At 46.8% G+C, this 20,669-nt stretch overlaps 1 protein-coding gene across 1 annotated transcript in view; it reads right to left on the reverse strand.

The window, feature by feature from the left end:
• The window catches only part of LOC147108088 (guanine nucleotide-binding protein subunit alpha-14-like), an 86,997-nt gene that overhangs the window by 30,956 nt on the left and 35,372 nt on the right, over positions 1–20,669 (reverse strand). The window contains exon 2 of the mRNA XM_086004554.1: positions 4,487–4,671. Within this exon, the coding sequence (XP_085860680.1) occupies positions 4,487–4,671 (185 nt within the window). The remainder of the gene's footprint in view (positions 1–4,486; positions 4,672–20,669) is intronic.

Below are 20,669 nucleotides of genomic sequence, written 5' to 3' on the forward strand. Positions count from 1 at the left end.
GTGCAGTAGGCATTGCTTTTCTCCAATAATAATTGCTTTTCTCCAGCTGGGTCTGAAACATGCTCCCATTTTCTCAGACAGCGGGTGCTGGTAATGGTTCTGGTGTTGCCATTTACACCTCCTCTAGACCCAACTTTTGTTTCTTTACTTGTCCCATTACCATCTCCTTTTGCCTCGCACCATCATCCATTTTGTCATTTAATCTCTCCTGCCTTCCACCCTATCACAGACCTTCCCTTTTGTTCCTTCCTCCCTCCTCCTTTTCCCTGCCCCTACACTTGCTTAAAATCTGTTACATCTCTAACTTTTTCTAGTTCTGACGAAGGGTCATCGACCTGAAACTTTAACTCTGTTTCTCTCTCCACAGACGCTGCCTTGACCTGCTGAGTATTTCTGGCATGTTCTGTTTTTATTTCTGAGCCATATTGTTGGGGTAGTGCAGAGCGAGCTTTACTCTGCATCTCGCTGTGCGATACCTGACTCAGCTTGGGGAGTGCTTGATGCTAACATTGGGAAGTGTTCCGTTTCCCAGCACTAGCATTCCTCACCCTAATGAGCATGAAAAGTGAAGAGAATGAGCGCAGCTCCAACAACACTCAAGAAGCTCAACACTATCCAGGACAAAGCAGCCCACTTGATTGGCACCCCATCTACCACCTTAAACATTCACTCCCTCCACCACTGGCGTAACGTGGCTGCAGTGTGTACCATCTACAAGATGCACTGCAGCAACTCACCAAGGCTTCTTCGGCAGCACCTCCCAAACCCACGACCTCTTCCACCTAGAAGGACAAGGGCAGCAGGCGCATGGGAACACCACCACCTCCAAGTTCCCCTCCAAGTCACGCACCATCCTGACTTGGAAGTATATCGCCGTTCCTTCATCGTCGCTGGATCAAAATCTTGGAACTCCCTCCCTAACAGCACTGTGGGAGTACCTTCACCACACGGGACTGCAGCGGTTCAAGAAGGCGGCTCACCACCACCTTCTCAAGGGCAAGTAGGGATGGGCAATAAATGCTGGCCTTGCCAGCGACGCCCACATCCCATAAACAAATAAAAAAATAAAGAATCAGGACTAGGCTGTTGGGCCCAAGGAGCCTGTTTTATTGGTTTTTTAAAAGTAATTCCTCGCTGTTTAACTGGAGGTACCAGATGCCTGGAATAGGCACACATGAAAGAGATACTTCAGCAGTGTCTCGTCTCACTATAATGAGAACAAAAGAGCACTGATAACATTTCATGGTATTAAGCATTTTATCTTTATGCCGTCTCTATCACAATCCTTCTTACATAATGGAATAATTTCAGAAGTGCAGCAGGAATGTCTTTCACTCTCCTGGTAGAACGTGATATTTGTGCACAGCCCTACTGTTGTGGATGTGTAGAATTTGCTTTTTGTCAGAAAAATACATTATTAATAAGGTCCAAATGAAATATTTCCCTTTCTATCTCCCTTTCCATGTTGCCTGTTGTCACAGCTGATAAATGCTGGCTACCTGAACTAATACACTTTACTGGCAAAAAGCAAATAGAGGATTAACGGTGTGAGATTACCCACTTGAGATTGTCTGGCAGGAAAATAATTTAGTCTGAGCAAAGGCTTCGTTCTGCCAAACAGGTAATATTTCTGTCAGTATCCTGTTCCTTGTTGCACATGCAACTTAATACTGAAACAAAAATGCTTGTAGTTACAAGAGTCCCTGACCCCGTGTTCCTCCTTCTTCCCAAGTACCTCTTGTTTAGAGATACATTCTGCAGTGAAATGTCAATCTTCCAGTATATACCACTCTTTTCAAAGTTCAGGATAAATCCGATATCTTAAAATGTAACCAGTCCTATGAATCAAATGCAGTTAGCTCTTTTTTTTAAAAAAAAAAGTTTTTTTGGATGGGAGCCATACTGGCAAGGCCTCATTTATTGCCCACCCCTAGTTATCCTGACAAGGTGGTGGTGGGCCTTCTCCATAAACCACTGCAGTCCTCACGGGGATGGGGCTTCTATGATGGTGTCAGGAAACAAAAATCCAGGATAGTGACCCCACGACGATGAAGGAATGGTAGTATATTTCTAAATCAGGATAATGTGTGAGGGAAACCTGGAGACGATGGTGTGCCCATGACATTGCTGCTCTGGTCCTTCTTGATGGTAGAGATCACAGGGGAGGGAGGCGCTGTCAAAGTAGCCTGGGTGGGATGCTGCTGTGCATCCAGTGGATCATACATACTACAGCCATAGTGCACCAGTGGTGGAGTGGGTGGATGATGAGTCTGTTGCCAGGGGCATCGATAAAGCAAACTGCTCTGTACTAGTTGCTATAATGGGGGAGTCCTGCCCTTTGGATAACACAATGAGCTGAGGTCCTGTCTGCCTGTTTCAGGTGAAAGTTAAAAATCTCAAGTAACTATTTGAAAAACAGCAGCGTGTTCTCCTGGTGTCTGGCCAACATTCCTCCTTCAAACAACACCAGCAAAGAAAGATTAACTGTTCATTCGTCTTATTGCTTTTTGTGGAATGCTGTTAGCAAGTGGTGGCTGTCATGTTTACCTATGCAACAGTCACTACACTCTAAAACACTCATTATGTGAAGTACCCGGAGATGTTTCAATGACAGGACAAAGTGTTACTCAAGGGTGCTGATAGTTAAGGCACTAGATTGGGCTTTTACGTCATTGACTCCCCTTTTGTTCTAAACATTCGCCCCTTCCAATTGCAAAAGACAAAAGGTTGGTGCTGATTTTTCAAGCTCACGTTACCAGCCCACCTTCCACACATATAGAGAACCTTTGGCCAATGATTTCTATTGATTATGGCACTGTGCCAATATTCTTCCACATGCTGTTTCCTGATATTTGTGGCTGGCAGACACCAGCAGATTGAATTTAGAAATTGACTGCTCCCGCCCCCTTCCTTATTTCGTAAGGTGCTCCTCCAAAAGTTTTAATAGAAACTGTTGCTTAAGAAGAGATAACAGAGGCATTACAACACATAGTTAATAATTCGTTAGAAAAAGGTGTAGTGCCAGAGGACTGGTGGTAAGCTAACATAATACCTATATTTAAGAAGGGGGATAGAACATGTCCAGGAAATTATAGACCAGTCAGCTTAACATCGATGGTAGGAAAAATAATGGAATCCCTACTAAAGGAGAAAATAGAAGAACATCTAGAAACCAAAAACATAGTAATGAATAGTCAGCATGGATTTCAAAAGGGAAAGTCTTGCTTGACCAACCTCATTGAATTTTTTGAAGAGGTAACAGGGAGAGTAGACAAGGGTAATGCAGTAGATGTAATTTATCTAGATTTTCAAAAGACCTTTGACAAGGCACCCCATAATAGACCGATGAACAAGCTCACAGACTGCGTAGTCAGGGGACAAGTAGCAGAATGGATAGCTAGCTGGCTTCAAGACAGAAAGCAGAGAGTAGGGGTAAAAGGTAACTATTCACAGTGGCAGAAGGTGGGGAGTGGTGTTCCACAAGGATCAGTGCTGGGACCACTGTTGTTCACAATTTACATTAACGATTTAGACTTTGGAATCAAAAACACAATTTCTAAATTTGCGGATGACACCAAATTGGGGGGGATAGTCAATACTGAGGAGGACTGCAACAAGTTAAAGGAGGACATTAATAAACTTGCAGAATGGGCATATAATTGGCAAATGAAGTTCAACACAGATAAATGTGAGTTATTACATTTTGGTAGGAAGAATAGGAAGCAAACCAAGCACTGGGGTTTATTTCTAGAGGAACAGAATTGAAAAGTAGGGAAGTTATGCTAAACCTGTATCGAACCTTGGTTCGATCACACTTAGAGTGCTGTGTACAGTTCTGGTCGCCATATTATAAAAAGGATATAGAGGCACTGGAGAGGGTGCAGAGAAGATTTACAAGGATGATACCAGAAATGCGAGGGTATACCTATCAGGAAAGGGTGAACAGGCTGGGTCTCTTTCCTCTTGAAAGAGAAGGCTGAGGGGTGACCTAATAGAGGTCTTTAAAATTATGAAAGGTTTTGATAGAGTGGATACAGAGAGAATGTTTCCACTTGTGGGGAAGAGCATAACTAGAGGCCATCAATACAAGACAGTCACCAAGAAATCGAATAGGGAATTCAGAAGAAACTTCTTTACCCAAAGAGTGGTGAGAAGGTGGCACTCACTACCACAGGGAGTGGTTGAAACAAATAGTATAGATGCATTTAAGGGGAGGCTAGACAAGCATCTGAGGGAAAAGGGAATAGAGGGTTTTGCTGATAGAGTTAGATGAGGAAAGACGGGAGGAGGCTCACGTGGAGCATAAACGTCGGCATGGACTGGTTGGGCCGAATGGCCTGTTTCTGTGCCGTGTACCCTATGTAATCCTATGTATAGGCAGAACCATCATTACATAAGACAGACAACCCAGTTCCAAGAAGGAAGAAATTAAAACTAGACGATTTACATCGGCAATTTCTTTTAACATTATTCATTTTAATCTTACCTTATTTTCCTTCAGTTGGTATTGTATATTCAAGGCGTCCATAGCTCTTGTAATGGACTGTATTGCAGTGATTATGTTCTGGTAGACCAACTTTGCAAAGGCTTTCCTGTCTTCCTCTGAGTATCCAGACCCATGGATAATTCTCATTTGTTTGATGAATGTGCTTTTGCCACTTTCTCCAGTGCCTGGTTTAAAAGAGGCGCCGAGGTACAAATTAGATTGCTCACTTATTACAGAATGAAGAAAACTGCCAGAGCAGCCATGAGGAACATCCAAATTCGATTGCATTGTCTTATACCCAAACTTGCTACACGGTGAGTCACTGATTTCAGCTGTCCTGTCATCGGAAAGTCATAGCCAGGGGAAAGGGAGATGTTTCTCCATAGAAAGGGAAAGGAAGTTCAGGGAAGATCAGACAGAGACCTTGGCGCATGTCTCCAGCTTCTTACCTCAACGAGGAAAGGTGCATGGTCTGATGACGCTCTGCGAGGAGAGAGGGGAGATATAGAGATTTAAGAGAGCAAATAGGAAGAGGCTGGCTGTCCTGGCTGGGATTGAGATACACGATTCTTTATTTCTGGGATGCCGAGCTGACCAGACCAGAATCAATATCTCAAACAAATCTGCTATAGTGTATTTTAGTGAAGTGGTTATAGTACTAGACTAGCAATCCAAAGGTCAAGTGTTCAACTCTCATCATGACACGTTATGAAATTGAATTTTAATTTGTGTGTTGGCACCAGAAAAAAATTGTCTAAAACACTTGTTCCAGAGCAACTACCCCACATGACTCCAGCTCGAAGCGACTCTGCAGGGGAAAAAAAGCTCACCATCATCTTCTCAGGGCAACTACACATGGTTAATAAATGCCAGCCTACCAAAGTGTCAACTGTGGCTCAGTTGGTAGCACTCTCGCCTCTGAGTCAGAAGGTTGTGGGTTTGAGTCCCACTATAGGGCCTTAGGTTTAAAATGTAGGCTGACACTCCAGTGCAGCACTGAGGGAGTGCGACACTGTCAGAGGGGCCGTCTTTCAGATGAGACATTAAACCAAGTCTGCCCTCTCAGGTGGATGTAAAAAAATCCCATGGATGGAACTATTTGAAGAAGAGCAGGGGAGTTCTCCCCGGTGTCCTGGCCAATATTTATCCCTCAAACAACACCTAAAAACTAAATGATCTGGTCATTATCACATGTTTGTGGGGGCTTGCTGTGTACAAATTGGTTACTGCGTTTCTTACATTACAACAGTGACTACGCTTCAAAAGGCTGTAAAGGGCATTGGGATGTCCGGTGGTCATGAAAGGTGCTGTATAAATGCAAATCTTTCTTTTTCAAGGTAATGAGCATGCACCCTCCTCCCACCCCAGCCCACCAAACTGCAAGGGAGACAGATGTTTTGAATGGAGGGTGGTAGTCCTCCCAACCAGACGGCGAGGGAAACAGACCTTGCTGTTGCATAACTTCCTCCCTCCCGTTAAATAAATAGGGAAACATGTCCTGGACAACTGACCACACTTAAAACTACTGGAATTATTGGGTGGATCGGGTACAATTAAAAAGGTAACTATTTAAACCATTTAACTGTTAGATACTAATTTCTAAACATTGACACCAGAAGTGAACAAGATAAGGAAATGAATGCATTGTTGGTAACTTGGTATTATACAAGTGCAGAATAGTGAAACGTCCCACTGACTACATCCTGTTGTATTGTGTGTGTGTCTGCATAACAACGGTCGCTGTAATTCATAGCAAATACATGTGAAGCACTTTGAGACATTTCTGAAGGTCCTTTTCTTTCTTAGAAGTATAGGTACGAGATGCCAAATCATCTCAGCTCAAATCAAAGCTCGGATCAAAATCGGCTCGGATCAAAGTTCTGATGTTAATAAATAAAGTGAATTTATTAAGATTTGAAATCCAATTCAAAGCTCATCTCCATTGTATGTAATAGGTGTCTCTCATTAACCCACATATAGACTCAGACCATAATCACATACAGCACTAAAGTAAATGGCCCAGAAATTCGGGTCTCCATGGGTGAGTACGCACGGGGTACTCACCCGTAAGCCCAATGGAAGTGCCTGTTTCCTGCATGCACTGCGCATGCGCGGGAAACCAGCACTTCCGTTCCCCTGAAAGAAGGGGTTCAGAGTTCGAACGTGTGCGCAGGAGAGGCTGCGCGTGCGCATTGAACTTCAGTTTTTTTTGCAGGTTTTTCGGGGAGGGTAAGTCTCCAGAAGTTACACATTTAAAAAGCAGGCATAAGGCCTGCTTTTTATAAGGTAAGTGGTGAATTAATTAAAATTAAAACATTTTTTCCACAGGTTTATTATTTTTAAATACTTTAAAGCAAGGTAAGTTTATTTTTAGCCCCGTTAGAAAATAAAATTATTTTTTTCAAAAATTTAAATTATTGTTTAAAATAGTTATTTCATGTAATTTATAGTTTATTTAAAAAATGTGATTTAAAAAAAAAATTATTTGAAGATTTAGTGCTGTTTTGGGGCTGTAGTATTTATAAGTTTTGACAGCTCTTCCTGTCAAACTTATGAATGGAGCATTCCCTGCTCCGATTGGCTCCCCATGGCCCACGTGATCCCAGGGGAATGCACCGAACTAACTGCGCCTCTGGGATACACAAGCACTGCGCGCCGGCAGCTGGACCAGGCCCCGGATCAGAATTCCACAGGGGCCCACAGCTCAACGGCCGGCGTGCAAGGTAAGTGCAGGTCGGGGGCTTCCACCCGTGGGAAGCCCCCGACCCGAATTTCTGGGCCAATATGATTAAATTGTGTACAGTACTGTACAGGAAACTCTCGTTTAACCGGCAAAATTCTCACTCCGAAAACTACAGTATACAATCGTTTATAAGTTTTGTTTGGCATTACTGTACTTAATCAAGCATCTTCCACCATCCATTTAACACAACATTCTGTAGGTGAGTACCCAATTATACTGCACATTTCTTGATTTTTTTATTTTTGTTTGTTAAAAATAGCCTCGGTAGATATACCTCTCCGTTATCCGGAATTTTTTATCAACCGGCACCATGCCGGTCCCATCAGTGCCGGATACCAAAGAGTTTCCTGTATATATCTACAATTGTGGCCAATTGTATCTTCCTTACTGCCACTCTGGCCAAAATCAGCTAACTCAGCACAGACAATGCAACAACATTGAAGAATGTGACAATAACAGGTTACTTACTGAAAACTTTGTTTTATATATATAAATATATATATTTGTTATGTATTGTGTGTTCTATTGTGTGTTCTCCTCCCACCTGTGGTGGCGCTGTCACAGGAGATAAATGGTTGGGTGTTCTCTGTTAAGTTTAGCTCTCTTTGTTCGGAACTTGCCAGAACTTCCTTTCCTTCCAATAAAGCACTTCATGTTTGAATCTCTGAGTTCTGAGTCCTAAATTGTGTCTAGGTAGAAAGGTACCGACACAACAAGTGGCGACGAGGATGGGATGAATCTGCGTACGTTACGGGTGCAGTGAGTAAACAGAAAATTTAATTTGTAACGTGAGATGGCTACTATATTAGGAAACATCGGTGATTTTGATGAAAATGTGGAGCAATGGAGCGCATATACGGAACGTTTTGACTATTTTGTATTGGCGAATGCGGTGGCAAATGAAAAGGTCGTGCCTACCTTTTTGAGTGTAATTGGGCTGAAGACATTCAATTTACTTCGCAGCCTCGTGCAGCCAGATAAGCCAGGAACTAAAACATATAAGCAACTAGTGGAAATTCTTGGAGCACATTTTTCACCAAAACCTCTGGTTATTGCTGAGAGATTTAGATTTCACAAACGGAATCAAGAGGAGGGGGAATCAGTGACTATGTTTATTGCTGTTTTAAAAAGGTTGTCGGAACACTGCCAGTTCAAGGAGGTGCTGAATGACACCATTAGAGACAGACTTGTGTGTGGTCTGTAAAATGCAGCCACACAGAAGCGCCTTCTTACTGAGGACAACCTTACTCTTGAAAAGGCCATTGAAGTTAGTGTCTCCATGGAGATGGCGGAAAAGGAGGCTCACCAGTTGAGTTCAACAGGGAGAGTTCACAAGGTGTCGTCTGAGCCTAAAGGTGCGCGGAACGGCACATGTTACCGTTGTGGGAAAACGGGCCATCACGCTAATGACTGCTGGTGTATGGAGCTGGAATGCCAAAATTGTGGCAAAAAGGGTCACATTGAACGCACCTGTAGAGGTAAAAAAAGAACAGACAGAGCTGGGAAGCATGGAAGCAAAATGTCTGTATTTGGACAAGAGAGGAAAAAGAGTGTTCATTCAGTGCAGTATGATGGAACAAGCAAAACAGAGGGGAGCGACACCTCTGAGGAGGAAGAGGTGCACATACTGACGGTTGCAGGTGATTCAAATGGCTACTGGGTGTCACCACTGGTGGAGGGACAATCAGTGCGGATGGAGGTGGACACAGGCGCGGCTGTGTCCCTTGTTTCAGACACTGTCTGCAACAAAATGCTAAAGCATCTTACCCTTCAGCCAACAAACATTGTGCTAAAGACGTATACCGGCGAACCTGTGGCCATGAGAGGCGTCATTGAGGTGACAGTTAAATTGAACGGACAGACTGCAAAACTGCCACTATATGTGGTAAAGGGAAATTACCCATCGCTACTGGGACGTGCGTGGCTAGAGAAAATCACGCTGGACTGGCCTGCAGTCCGCATGATGTCAAAAGGGGAGTCAGGTCTGACTGCAGTGTTAAACAAACATGCAGAACTCTTCAATGGGGAACTTGGGAGCATGAAAAAGATCAGCGTGAGACTGGACATTAAACCTGACAGCAAGCCGAAGTTTCACAAAGCCCGACCTGTACCCTATGCAATTAGGCCAAAAGTTGAGGCTAACTTGGAGGCCTTAGTCGAGAATGGAGTCCTGGAGCCTGTGAGCATGAGCAAATGGGCCACACCCATTGTTCCTGTCCTGAAAAAGGATGGATCTGTTCGAATCTGCGGGGATTTTAAAGTGACTATTAACCCGGTGCTGTCTGCGGAACAGTACCCTCTTCCCCTCATTGATGATCTTTTTACGGGCCTGGCCGGAGGGCAAAAGTTCAGCAAAATAGACTTATGCCAGGCTTATCTACAAATGCATGTCGATGACAAATCAAAGGAGCTGCTGACAATTGTGACACACAAGGGGCTATACAGGTACTGCCGCCTTCCGTTTGGAATTACGTCGGCCCCTGCTCTATTCCAAAGGGCAATGGATCAGATTTTGAGTGGACTGCCAGGAGTCCAGTGCTACCTGGATGACATCCTTGTCACTGGGACAAATGAGGATCATCTTCTGAACTTGGATGCGACACTGCAACGACTGAAAGAGTGCGGACTCAGAGTTTGTAAAGACAAATGTGAATTCTTTCAGTCTTCAGTTGAGTACCTGGGGCATGTGATTGACGCTACTGGCCTGCATAAGGCGCCGCCAAAGGTCAAGGCGATCGTGGAGGCCCCAGCACCCCAGAATGTGAGCCAGTTACGTTCATTTCTGGGGCTACTTAACTACTATGGGAAGTTTATTCCAGACTTAGCAACATTGCTGAAGCCGTTACATCAGTTGCTATGTCAAGGCAAAACATGGAAATGGACTGAACTGTGCAACGAAGCTTTCGCCCAAGCAAAGAAAGCATTGCTGAAATCGGAGGTCCTGACACACTTCGACCCAAAGCTACCCGTGCAGCTAGCATGTGATGCATCACCATATGGTGTGGGAGCAGTCATATCCCACATCATGCCTTCGGGTGAAGAGAACACCCAACCATTTATCTCCTGTGACAGTGCCACCACAGGTGGGAGGAGAACACACAATAGAACACACAATACATAACATTTCCTCCCCTCTTAAATGGAAGGTCCACATTATTCCTCAACAGGTAAGTTACTTTCAATGCACTCAACGAACCTAGGGTAGAGGTAGACTGCCTCAACCCCTGACTTTACCCTGGGGTTTATTCTGCCCCAGTCTTGTGGGTAAGTCACTAAGCCTACAGATCCAAGCGTCTTGGAGGCCACCGCTCTCTGACAGGATACCGGCGGTCATCGCTGGCTTCCACAGCAGTAGACATTGACACAGGCCTGGATGGAGAAGGTGCCTGTGTCATTCGAAAGTCAGGAGTTTGCACAGGTGGAACAGTCTCTTTGACTTCCTGTGTTGGAGAAGAGCACTGTGGCAAAGGATGCTGGGTTGCAGTATCATCCCTCTACTAACGGCCAGGCAGAAAGGTTTGTGCAAACTTTGAAGCACGCCTTGAAGGCATTGCAAGGTCAGGGCTCAATCCACCAACGTCTGAACAGCTTCCTGTTGTCCTACAGGAACGAGCCGCATGCCACAACCAAAACTTTCCCCGCTTCGCTCATGATGAAGAGGCAGTTGCGGACAAATTTTGACTTACTCAAACCTCCAAGGGCAGAACAGGTTGTCCATTGTCAACAACAAGCTCAAGTTGAAAAGAGAGAGAAAAGAGCCAAGGAGAGACGGTTTCACCCTGGAGAGCACGTCCTAGCTCGAAACTACAACACTGGACCGAAATGGGTTCCTGCTACGGTGATCGCGCAGACGGGCCCTGTGTCTTACACGGTTGAGACTGCTGAGGACGTCGTCTGGAGAAGACACACAGATCAACTGTTGCTAGGAGCAGAGACAGCCACAGAGGCTCCAACGGCTGGTTGGCCTGAACAGTTTCCGGATGATACCGCAACCCAGCATCCTTTGCCACAGTGCTCTTCTCCAACACAGGAAGTCAAAGAGACTGTTCCACCTGTGCAAACTCCTGACTTTCGACTGACACAGGCACCTTCTCCATCCAGGCCTGTGTCAATGCCTACTGCTGTGGAAGCCAGCGATGACCGCCGGTATCCTGTCAGAGAGCGGCGGCCTCCAAGACGCTTGGATCTGTAGGCTTAGTGACTTACCCACAAGACTGGGGCAGAATAAACCCCAGGGTAAAGTCAGGAGTTGAGGCAGTCTACCTCTACCCTAGGTTCGTTGAATGCATTGAAAGTAACTTACCTGTTGAGGAATAATATGGACCTTCCATTTAAGAGGGGAGGAAATGTTATGTATTGTGCGTTCTATTGTGTGTTCTCCTCCCACCTGTGGTGGCGCTGTCACAGGAGATAAATGGTTGGGTGTTCTCTGTTAAGTTTAGCTCTCTTTGTTCGGAACTTGCCAGAACTTCCTTTCCTTCCAATAAAGCACTTCATGTTTGAATCTCTGAGTTCTGAGTCCTAAATTGTGTCTAGGTAGAAAGGTACTGACACAACAATATTGGGCTGCATTTTCCGATTGGAGGCTTCCCGCGTGCGGAGGCCTCCGATCTGGAAAAAATCTGCGCCCTTACCTGAGGTGCGTATACTTCCGCTCCTGGGCCTCTCCAAACTCCAAGTGCGCAGGGCCCACGTATCCCAGAGGGCGCAGGCGGTTTGCAAGCGTCCCTGGGATCACATGGGCCATGGGGAGCCAATCAAAGAAGGGAATTTCCCTTCATACACTTGACAGATAGACCTGTCAAATATATGAATGGAGATCAATGAAAAAACATAGTAAAACTTTAAATAAATTAAAAAATAAATCACCTTTTTAAAATTAGTTGAAATTACACTAAATTTAATATTTTAAGCAAAAATGTAATTTTTTGAAAAAAATAATTAAAGTTTTTTACAGGGCTAAAAATAAACTTACTTTTTTAAAAAAAAAAGTATTTTAAAATTATAAATGACTTACTTTTTTTCAACTCTCATCCTGGTAAAAGCAGGCCTTACACCTGCTTTCACCAGGCGTAAGATTTCTAAGGGTTTTCTGCGGGCAGAGGGTCTCCAGAAAGCGGAACTATCTGCCCGCAGAGGCCCTGCTCCAGGGCAGGCGTCCGATCTGTCAAAAGGATTGTTGACAGATCGGAAATGCCGGTTTTCAGCGCATGCGCTTGGCATGCCTGAAACCGGCATTTCCAATGTCCCTACGGGTGGGTACACAGCTCGTACCCACCCATAGGGATCAGAATATCTGGGCCTATATATATTAGAGAGAGAGAGAGAGAGAGAGAGAGAGAGAGAGATAGAGAGAATTTTATATGTATTATCACTTCCCTTTTTTAATATTCTGCTTTCCCCTTTTACCTATGTCTGTCTGGCTAAGTGGTTTAGGGTTTGGTGCTACTAGTGGCTGTTCTGCATAAACGCGGTCAATCTTTGTTCACATGATATATTCTTAGCCTTCTACATCTGCATAGAGGATGTGATATTGAAACATACAGTATTGTGGTCACATCACCCTTTGAATACTGTTGTACTGCTTTTGCAACCAAGACACGAGGGAGATATTCAGCCCCCTGGTGATGATGCGGAGAAGAACGACAAGGCTGATTCCCTGGTGTCAGAAGGTTGAGTATTGGGGAAGTGCTGCAGAAGCTTGGGTTCTCTTCAGCTTTGAAAGGAATCAACTTAGACGGAGCCTCATAGAGTAATATAGAAAAGGTAAATAAAAACCCTTGACAGTAGAATCAGATGGCTGGTTCAAACTAGTGAAAGGCAAACTTATGGCTCATGCTGTGCAGTTTTATTTCAAGCACAGAATGATGAAATGAATTTCCAGGCAGTATTAGTAGAGACAATGATCCTCAAAGTAATTTAAAAGATGGTTGGATGCGATGATGGTGGAACTGCAGGTTTCTCTAATAGGGAATTGTAAATAACCTTCCTTACAGTGTCAGCTGTGGCTCAGTGGGTAGCACTCTTTGCCTTCGAGTCAGAAGGCTGTGGGTTCAAGTTCCCACTCCAGAGACTTGAGCACAAAGGTCTGGGCTGTTGTGCCATCTTTCGGATAAGATGTTAAACTGAGGCCCCGTCTGCTCTCTCAGGTGGATGTAAAAGATCCCATGGCAGTATTTCAAAGAAGAGCAGGGGGAGTTCTCCCCGGTGTCCTGCCAGATATTTACGCCTCAATCAACATCACTAAAGCAGATTATCTGGTCATTATCACATTGCTGCTTGTGGGAGCTTGCTGTGTGCAAATTGGCTGCTACATTACAACAGTGACTATGCTTCAAAGATACTTCACTGGCTGTAAAGTGCTGTGGGACGTCCTGAGGTTGTGAAAGGTGCTAGATGCAAGTCTTTTTTTTCTTCCTCATTTGGATTTTTCCTGTGTAAACAAAGTCATCCAGAACAGAACAACCACATCTATCCAGCTTGAGATAGCCAACAGGAGGCTAGAAGAACTTCCAACACCCTTCCCCCTCCACCACAGAATAATGTATATGCACAAGCAGTTAAATCTGTATTGCTTAACTGATTCAGAAAGCAGCTGGTTGAGAATGGGTTTTGAGGCTGTAGGGATGATTATAATTTAAGATGATCAAAAGCTTGACTGTATGCAATGGTCAGTTTCTGCTATAGGTGGGAAGAATGTTGGCTGCAGAAGGTAGCAGGGCAGAGTTGAGTCGTGGAGATTTGAGGCTTTTTGAATATTCTCAAATCTTATTTGATTACTTTGGAAGATCAGGAGGTATTGATGCAGAACTTTCCATCAGGAAATACAATGATGAGATTGAGTCTGTGAAAGGATAGATTGTGCATGAACTGGAGGGAGCAGGCTTGATAGACTGAAAGGATTTTTCTCATTCCAAATGTATCCTTTACATTACTAGCTCTGCCTGCCAAATGTTAAAGTGTCACCTCCAATTCACTATCGATGACGTAGGTTTTCAAACTGGGGTTCATTTTGCTAATGTAGTAAAGTGCATCATAACTCTTTCCTCTCACATAACAGAAGAGTCAAATGATCCCTCAAGGAAATGGATGCAGGAATTTACAGCAGTTGATTTCAGCTGCCAGGAACTTACATAAGTGCTCAAGGCAAATGTACGATTATGTGTTTTCAAACAAGTGCGTGACAAGAGAACCTGTTCAACTTCATTGCATTCCAACAGTCGCCAAAGGGAGTAGAGAGTTTAAATATGACACTGAGGGAGTTCAAAGCATTTACGTGAAAACAGTAACTGTTTGCTTAAATCAAAGTTATGAGGTGTCAGTGTTACAGAGAGTATGCTCTCCCTCATTCTTTGAATGCAGTCTACGGTCTACGTATCTTTGGGACAGATAGGTTATTTAGCTTTAAGGAAAAGAGAGGGTTGAGCTGCTGAGCAAGTGCTTTCCTCAGCAGTTTGGTACTCTTAAATATATGTAAGGATCATATTATTATGTCCGTGTATAATTGAGACACGGACTGCAGGAGTTGATTATAACAAGTCTTTACTGAATGGAGAAAACCTGGAAACTGAAAACTACAGAAGCCTGCTAGGGCCTTTTATACAGGGGTGGTCACTGCCGGTACTGCAGTCTGAGACCAGTTATTCCCTTAAAAGGTACATACACAACAATTCCTCCCCTTTTAGATAAACAGTACATAACATTCATTTAACAACTAAATAATAACTCATTATAATTACAATTACGGTTGCTAGATACATTGGTTGAAGTTAAGCAATTATAAGTTCAGTCTTTGAGGAGGCTTCCTGATTCTGTCTGGATAACACCTCTTTGGGATATCAGGTTCTTCTGGCAAGGTTGAGTCAGGATCAATGTCGTTGTTTGGTTCGTCTGCTTCCAATATCACCGATTCTGAGGTAGATGCAATTGGTACTTCGGTTTCATCGCCAGGTGTATCAGATCGTGGTGTGGAGTTGACGTTTTCCAGTGACTCTAGAATCTGGTCAGCATGGCATCTTACAATGCTCTCTCCAACGTCCACGGTATACATTAGAGGTCCTTACCGTGTACAGATCGTTCCTGGCTGCCATTTCTCTGTGCGGTAGTCCCGGGCCAAAACTGGTTGACCTATCTTAAAACTCCTGGTCGGCCTTTCATTCATATTCTGAAACTGCCTGTTGTCGCGGGGCCCAGGCCTGCCGTCTGCTGGGGCTGGATATCGGATCGTGGGGGGGGGGGGGGGTGGTAGTGAGTAGTGGGTTACTGCGGCCCCCGAGGGTGCAAGGTCTCTTATGGAGACTGTGTCCTCCCGCCCGTCCGGGTATGCAATGTAAGCATACTGGGGGTTGGCGCGGAGGAGGTCGACCCTCTCGACCAGGGGGTCCGTTTTATGGGTCCTCACGTGCCTTCTCAGTAGGACCGGCCCTGGGGACGTCAGCCATGGCGGTAGCGATGTCCCCGATGTGGACTTCCTTGGGAAGACAAACATTTTCTCATGAGGGGTGGCGTTAGTGGCAGTGCAGAGCAGTGACCGAATAGAGTGGAGCGCATCGGGGAGCACATCCTGCCAGCGGGAGGTTGGAAGGCCCCTAGATTTTAAGGCTAGCAGGGCGGCCTTCCAAACTGTCGCATTTTCTCTTTCCACCTGTCCGTTCCCCCGGGGGTTGTAACTGGTGGTCCTGCTTGTGGCAATACCGCTAGTTAGCAGGTACTGACGGAGTTCGTCGCTCATAAACGATGAGCCCCGGTCGCTATGGATATAGCTGGGGAAACCGAACAGGGTGAAGAGGTCGTTCAGACATTTAATGACCGTGGCACTGGTCATGTCCGGGCAGGGGATGGCGAACGGGAAACGGGAGTACTCAAAAATAATATTGAGGAAGTACACATTGCGGTCGGAGGAGGGGAGAGGCCCTTTAAAATCAACGCTCAGGCGCTCGAAGGGGCGAGTGGCTTTTATCAGGTGGGCCCTGTCTGGTCTATAAAAGTGCGGTTTGCACTCAGCGCACACTTGGCAGTTCCTGGTCATGGTCCTGACCTCCTCAATAGAGTAAGGCAGGTTGCGGGCCTTGATGAAGTGGAAGAACCTGGTGACCCCCGGGTGGCAGAGGTCATTGTGGAGGGCCCGCAGTCTATCGATCTGCGCGCTGGCGCAGGTGCCACGCGATAGCGCATCCGGGGGTTCATTGAGCTTCCCGGGCCGGTACAAGATCTCGTAATTGTAGGTGGAAAGTTCGATTCTCCACCTCAAGATCTTGTCATTTTTGATTTTGCCCCTCTGCTTGTTGTTAAACATGAAAGCAACTGAGCGTTGGTCAGTGAGCAGGGTAAATCGTTTTCCGGCCAGGTAGTGCCTCCAATGACGCACAGCCTCCACAATCGCCTGGGCCTCCTTCTCAACAGCGGAGTGTCTGGTCTCCGGGCCTTGGAGGATTCATGAAAAGGCCACGGGTCTCCCCGCCTGATTGAGGGTAGCGGCCAGGGCAAAGTCGGACGCGTCGCTTTCCACCTGGAAGGGGATGGATTCGTCCACTGCGTGCATGGTGGCTTTGGCAATGTCCTCCTTGATACGGTGGAAGGCTAAGCGGGCCTCTGCCGTCAAGGGAAAAGAGGTGGACTTGATCAGCGGATGGGCCTTGTCCGCATAGTAGGGGACCCACTGGGCATAATAGGAGAAAAACCCTAGGCACCTCTTCAGGGCCTTGAGGCAGTGGGGCAGTGGGAGTTCCATAAGGGGACGCATCTGGTCGGGGTCGGGGCCGATGACTCCGTGTTCCACAACACAGCCAAGGATAGCGAGGCGGTTTGTGTGGAATATGCACTTCTCCTTGTTATATGTCAGGTTCAGGAGTTGGGCGGTGCGGAGGAATTTTTCGAGGTTTGCGTCATGGTCCTGCAAGTCACGGCCACAGATGGTCACATTGTCCAGATATGGGAAAGTGGCCTGCAACGCATTTTGATCTACCATCCGGTCCATCTCCCTTTGGAAGACGGAGACCCCGTTGGTGACGCCAAAGGGAACCCTAAGGAAGTGGTAGAGGCGGCCGTTTGCCTCAAAGGCAGTATACTGGCGGTCCTCAGGGCGGATAGGGAGCTGGTGGTACGCTGATTTCAGGTCAATGGTCGAGAAGACGCGGTACTGCGCGATCTGGTTGACCATATCAGCTATGCGGGGGAGTGGGTAGGCGTCCAGCAGGGTGTAGCGATTTATTGTCTGGCTGTAGTCGATGACCAGGCGCTGCTTCTCGCCGGTCTTAACGACCACAACCTGGGCTCACCAGGGGCTGGTGCTGCCCTCAATAATCCCTTCCTTCAGGAGCCGCTCCACTTCGGTTTTAATGAAAACCCTGTCCCCGGCACTGTATCGCCTGCTCTTTGTGGCGATGGGCTTACAGTCGGGGGTGAGGTTAGCAAACAGTGGGGGGGGGGGTGACTCTGAGTGTGGAGAGGTTGCACCTGGTGCGCGGCGGGCAATTTGGGAGCTGCTGGCTGCGGACTGTGAGTGGGGGTAGGGGTCCACCGTACGCCATCGTAACACTTTTAAGGTGGCACTGAAAATCTAACCCCAGCAGGACAGCAGCGCAGAGGTCGGGCAGGACCAGAAGTTTAAAATGATCGTACACGGTCCCGTCTACTACGAGTGTCACTACGCAGTAGCCGCCGATGTCCGCCGACTGGGACTCGGAGGCCATAGAAATCCGCTGGTGCACAGGCAGGACTGGGAGAGAGCAACGCCGCACAGTGTCGGGGTGGATGAAGCTCTCCGTGCTCCCAGAGTCAAAAAGGCAGATTGTATCGTGGCCATTTACCTTAATGTCCATTGTGGAACTGGCCAGCTGGTGCGGTCTCGCTTGGTCCAGTGTAACGGATGCCAGCGTAGGGGTCGGTGTGTCGCTGCGGGTATCAGATGAGGCGGTGTCGGGGGCCTGCTGCGTTCCGGCTGTCGTCCAAGATGGCGGCGTCCATGATCCCCATGTGGCTGGAGGCGTCCAAAATGGCTGCTGTACCGGTGGTTCGCACATGGCCGGGGAGGCCCAAGATGGCGGCCCGCATGGCCCACACACGGCGCTGCTGGGGTTCGGGGTGGCTTTGGCCCTGCAGACGTTAGCGTAGTGTCCCTTCTTCCCGCAGCCCGAGCAGATCGCGTTTTTCGCCGGGCAGCGCGCTCTGGGGTGTTTTGCCTGGCCACAGAAGTAGCATTTCTGGCCTTGGGGCACTGCTGTCTGGCCTTGGGACACTGCTGCGGTAGTTGGGCCATTGCTGGGGTGTGGCTGGGGTGGCACGGCGCTATGAGGCGGTCCTACCATGTCCCAGGTTGTCATTCCCCGCGGCGTCCACGGTGCAGAGGAGTAGGCATCCATGCCCCGGTAGGCTGCATCCAATGATAGTGCGAGTTCAGAGGCCTTGTTGAGGTCGAGGTCACTCTGCTCCAACAGTCGCTGTCGGGTGTAATTGGATCTGTGGCCCGCTACAAAAGCGTCCCGGATAAGTTCCTCTGTGTACACGGCGGCCTTTACATCCTTACAACCACAGGCCCGGCCAAGCACAGACAGTGCCTGAAGGTATTCCACGGTCGATTCCCCAGGTTGTTGTTTACGACTCCCCAGAAGGTGCCTGGCGTACACTTCGTTCACTGGGCGCGTGTACTGGTCCTTGAGGAGCTTGATAGCGTCCGCGTACGAGGTCGCGTCTTGGATGACCGAGTACACTCGGTGGTTCACTTTGGAGGTCAGGACATCCAGTTTGTCCTCGTCCGATTTGATTGCTGCGGAGGCGGTCAGGAATTTTTCAAAACACTTGAGCCAGTGAGTAAACTTGGTGGATGAGTCCGCCTCCCGATGATCTAAGTCCAGGCATGCTGGTGTGAGGATCTTCTCCATTATAAAAATTTTGTAAATAAAATTGATGCGCTATCAATTACTCATAAAAGACTGAGAGTTAAGAGAGTAACTAAAGGCTTTTATTAACAAAAAAATGAAGGTCTGCCTCGAGTGGTCGACTGGTCCAGAAATACAAAGGGCTGGGGAGCAGTCACCTTTATACTAGGACTTGTGGGAGGAGTCAGCCGAGGCATGTCCAGGCATGTACACAGTGGAATACAAACAGTGGTTTACCACACCTGTTCTCCACATCTCTTCTGACGTTTGGCTTAACCAAATCCAAGCGGCATCGTAGTCTTCGATTGAAGAACATCATGGCTAGAGTTTGGTTGGTAACCGCATGTGTTGCATTCCGGTAGGCAAACAAGAAGTTATCCACCTTGTGTTGTAGGGGTATATCTTCATTACACATTGCCTTGATAGCCTTCTTGAATGTTTGAACAAACCTCTCGGCCAATCCATTAGCGGCTGGATGATATGGGGCGGATGTGTAATGCTTAACACCATTGTTCTTTAAGAACCTCCGGAACTCTTCAGACACAAACTGTGGTTCATTGTCAGAGCAAATCTGTTCAGGCAGCCCATTCCTGGCGAATATGGTTCATAAGACTGTGATAGTTTTTTCTGTGGTGGTTGAGGACATTTTTATTACCACTGGCCACTTTGAATGTGCATCCACCGCAATTAAAAACATCGAGTCCATAAAGGGACCAGCAAAATCAATGTGCACCCTTTGCCATGGAGATGAGGGCCACTCCCATGGATGTAGAGGGGCTTCTGGTGGGGCGTTTTGGACCTTCTGGCATCCTGTACAGCTCTTGGTCATCTCTTCGATTTCTCTATCGATTCCCGGCCACCACACAAATGCTCTGGCTAAGTTCTTCATTTTTACCCCTCCCAGATGACCCTCATGAAGCTCATTGAGCACTCTATCCTTCAATTTGGGTGGAATTACTACTCTGGATCCACACAGCAAGGTTCCTCTGCACACTGACAGCTGTTCTCTTCTCGGCGAGAATGCTGGCAGCAGTGGTTCGCCATGTGCTGGCCATCCCTTCACCGTTAAATCATAGACCCAGGAGAGTGTCGGGTCATTTCGTGTTTCCTTTTCTATGTTTGCATTTGTCACGGAGACATTCGACGATAGTCGAGTGGAATAACTCCACTGGATCCACTGCCAGTTCTTCTTCCACCGTCGGCAACGGTAGGCGCGACAATCCATCAGCATTCCCATGCTGTTTAGTTCCTTTGTACTCGATGTCATATTGGTGTGCCCCTAGGAAAAGGGACCACCTCTGTAGCCGTTGTGCCGTCATTATCGGTACGCCCTTCTGAGGGTTGAAAATGGAGACGAGAGGTTGATGATCAGTTAGTAGAGTAAATTTCTGACCGTGCAGGTAGTGATTGAACTTCTTCACCCCCCACACCAGGCTGAGGGCCTCTCTGTCAATCTGGGCGTAGTTACGCTCGGCTGAAGTTAACGAGCGTGACGCAAAAGCTATCGGCCTCTCTGAACCATCAAGGAATTTATGTGACAGTACCGCCCCAATGCCGTAGGGAG

The sequence above is a fragment of the Somniosus microcephalus genome, chromosome 13 (assembly GCF_052327205.1).
Source record: "Somniosus microcephalus isolate GS21.2 chromosome 13, FLI_Smic_1.0, whole genome shotgun sequence".
NCBI classification, from domain to species: Eukaryota; Metazoa; Chordata; class Chondrichthyes; order Squaliformes; family Somniosidae; genus Somniosus; species Somniosus microcephalus.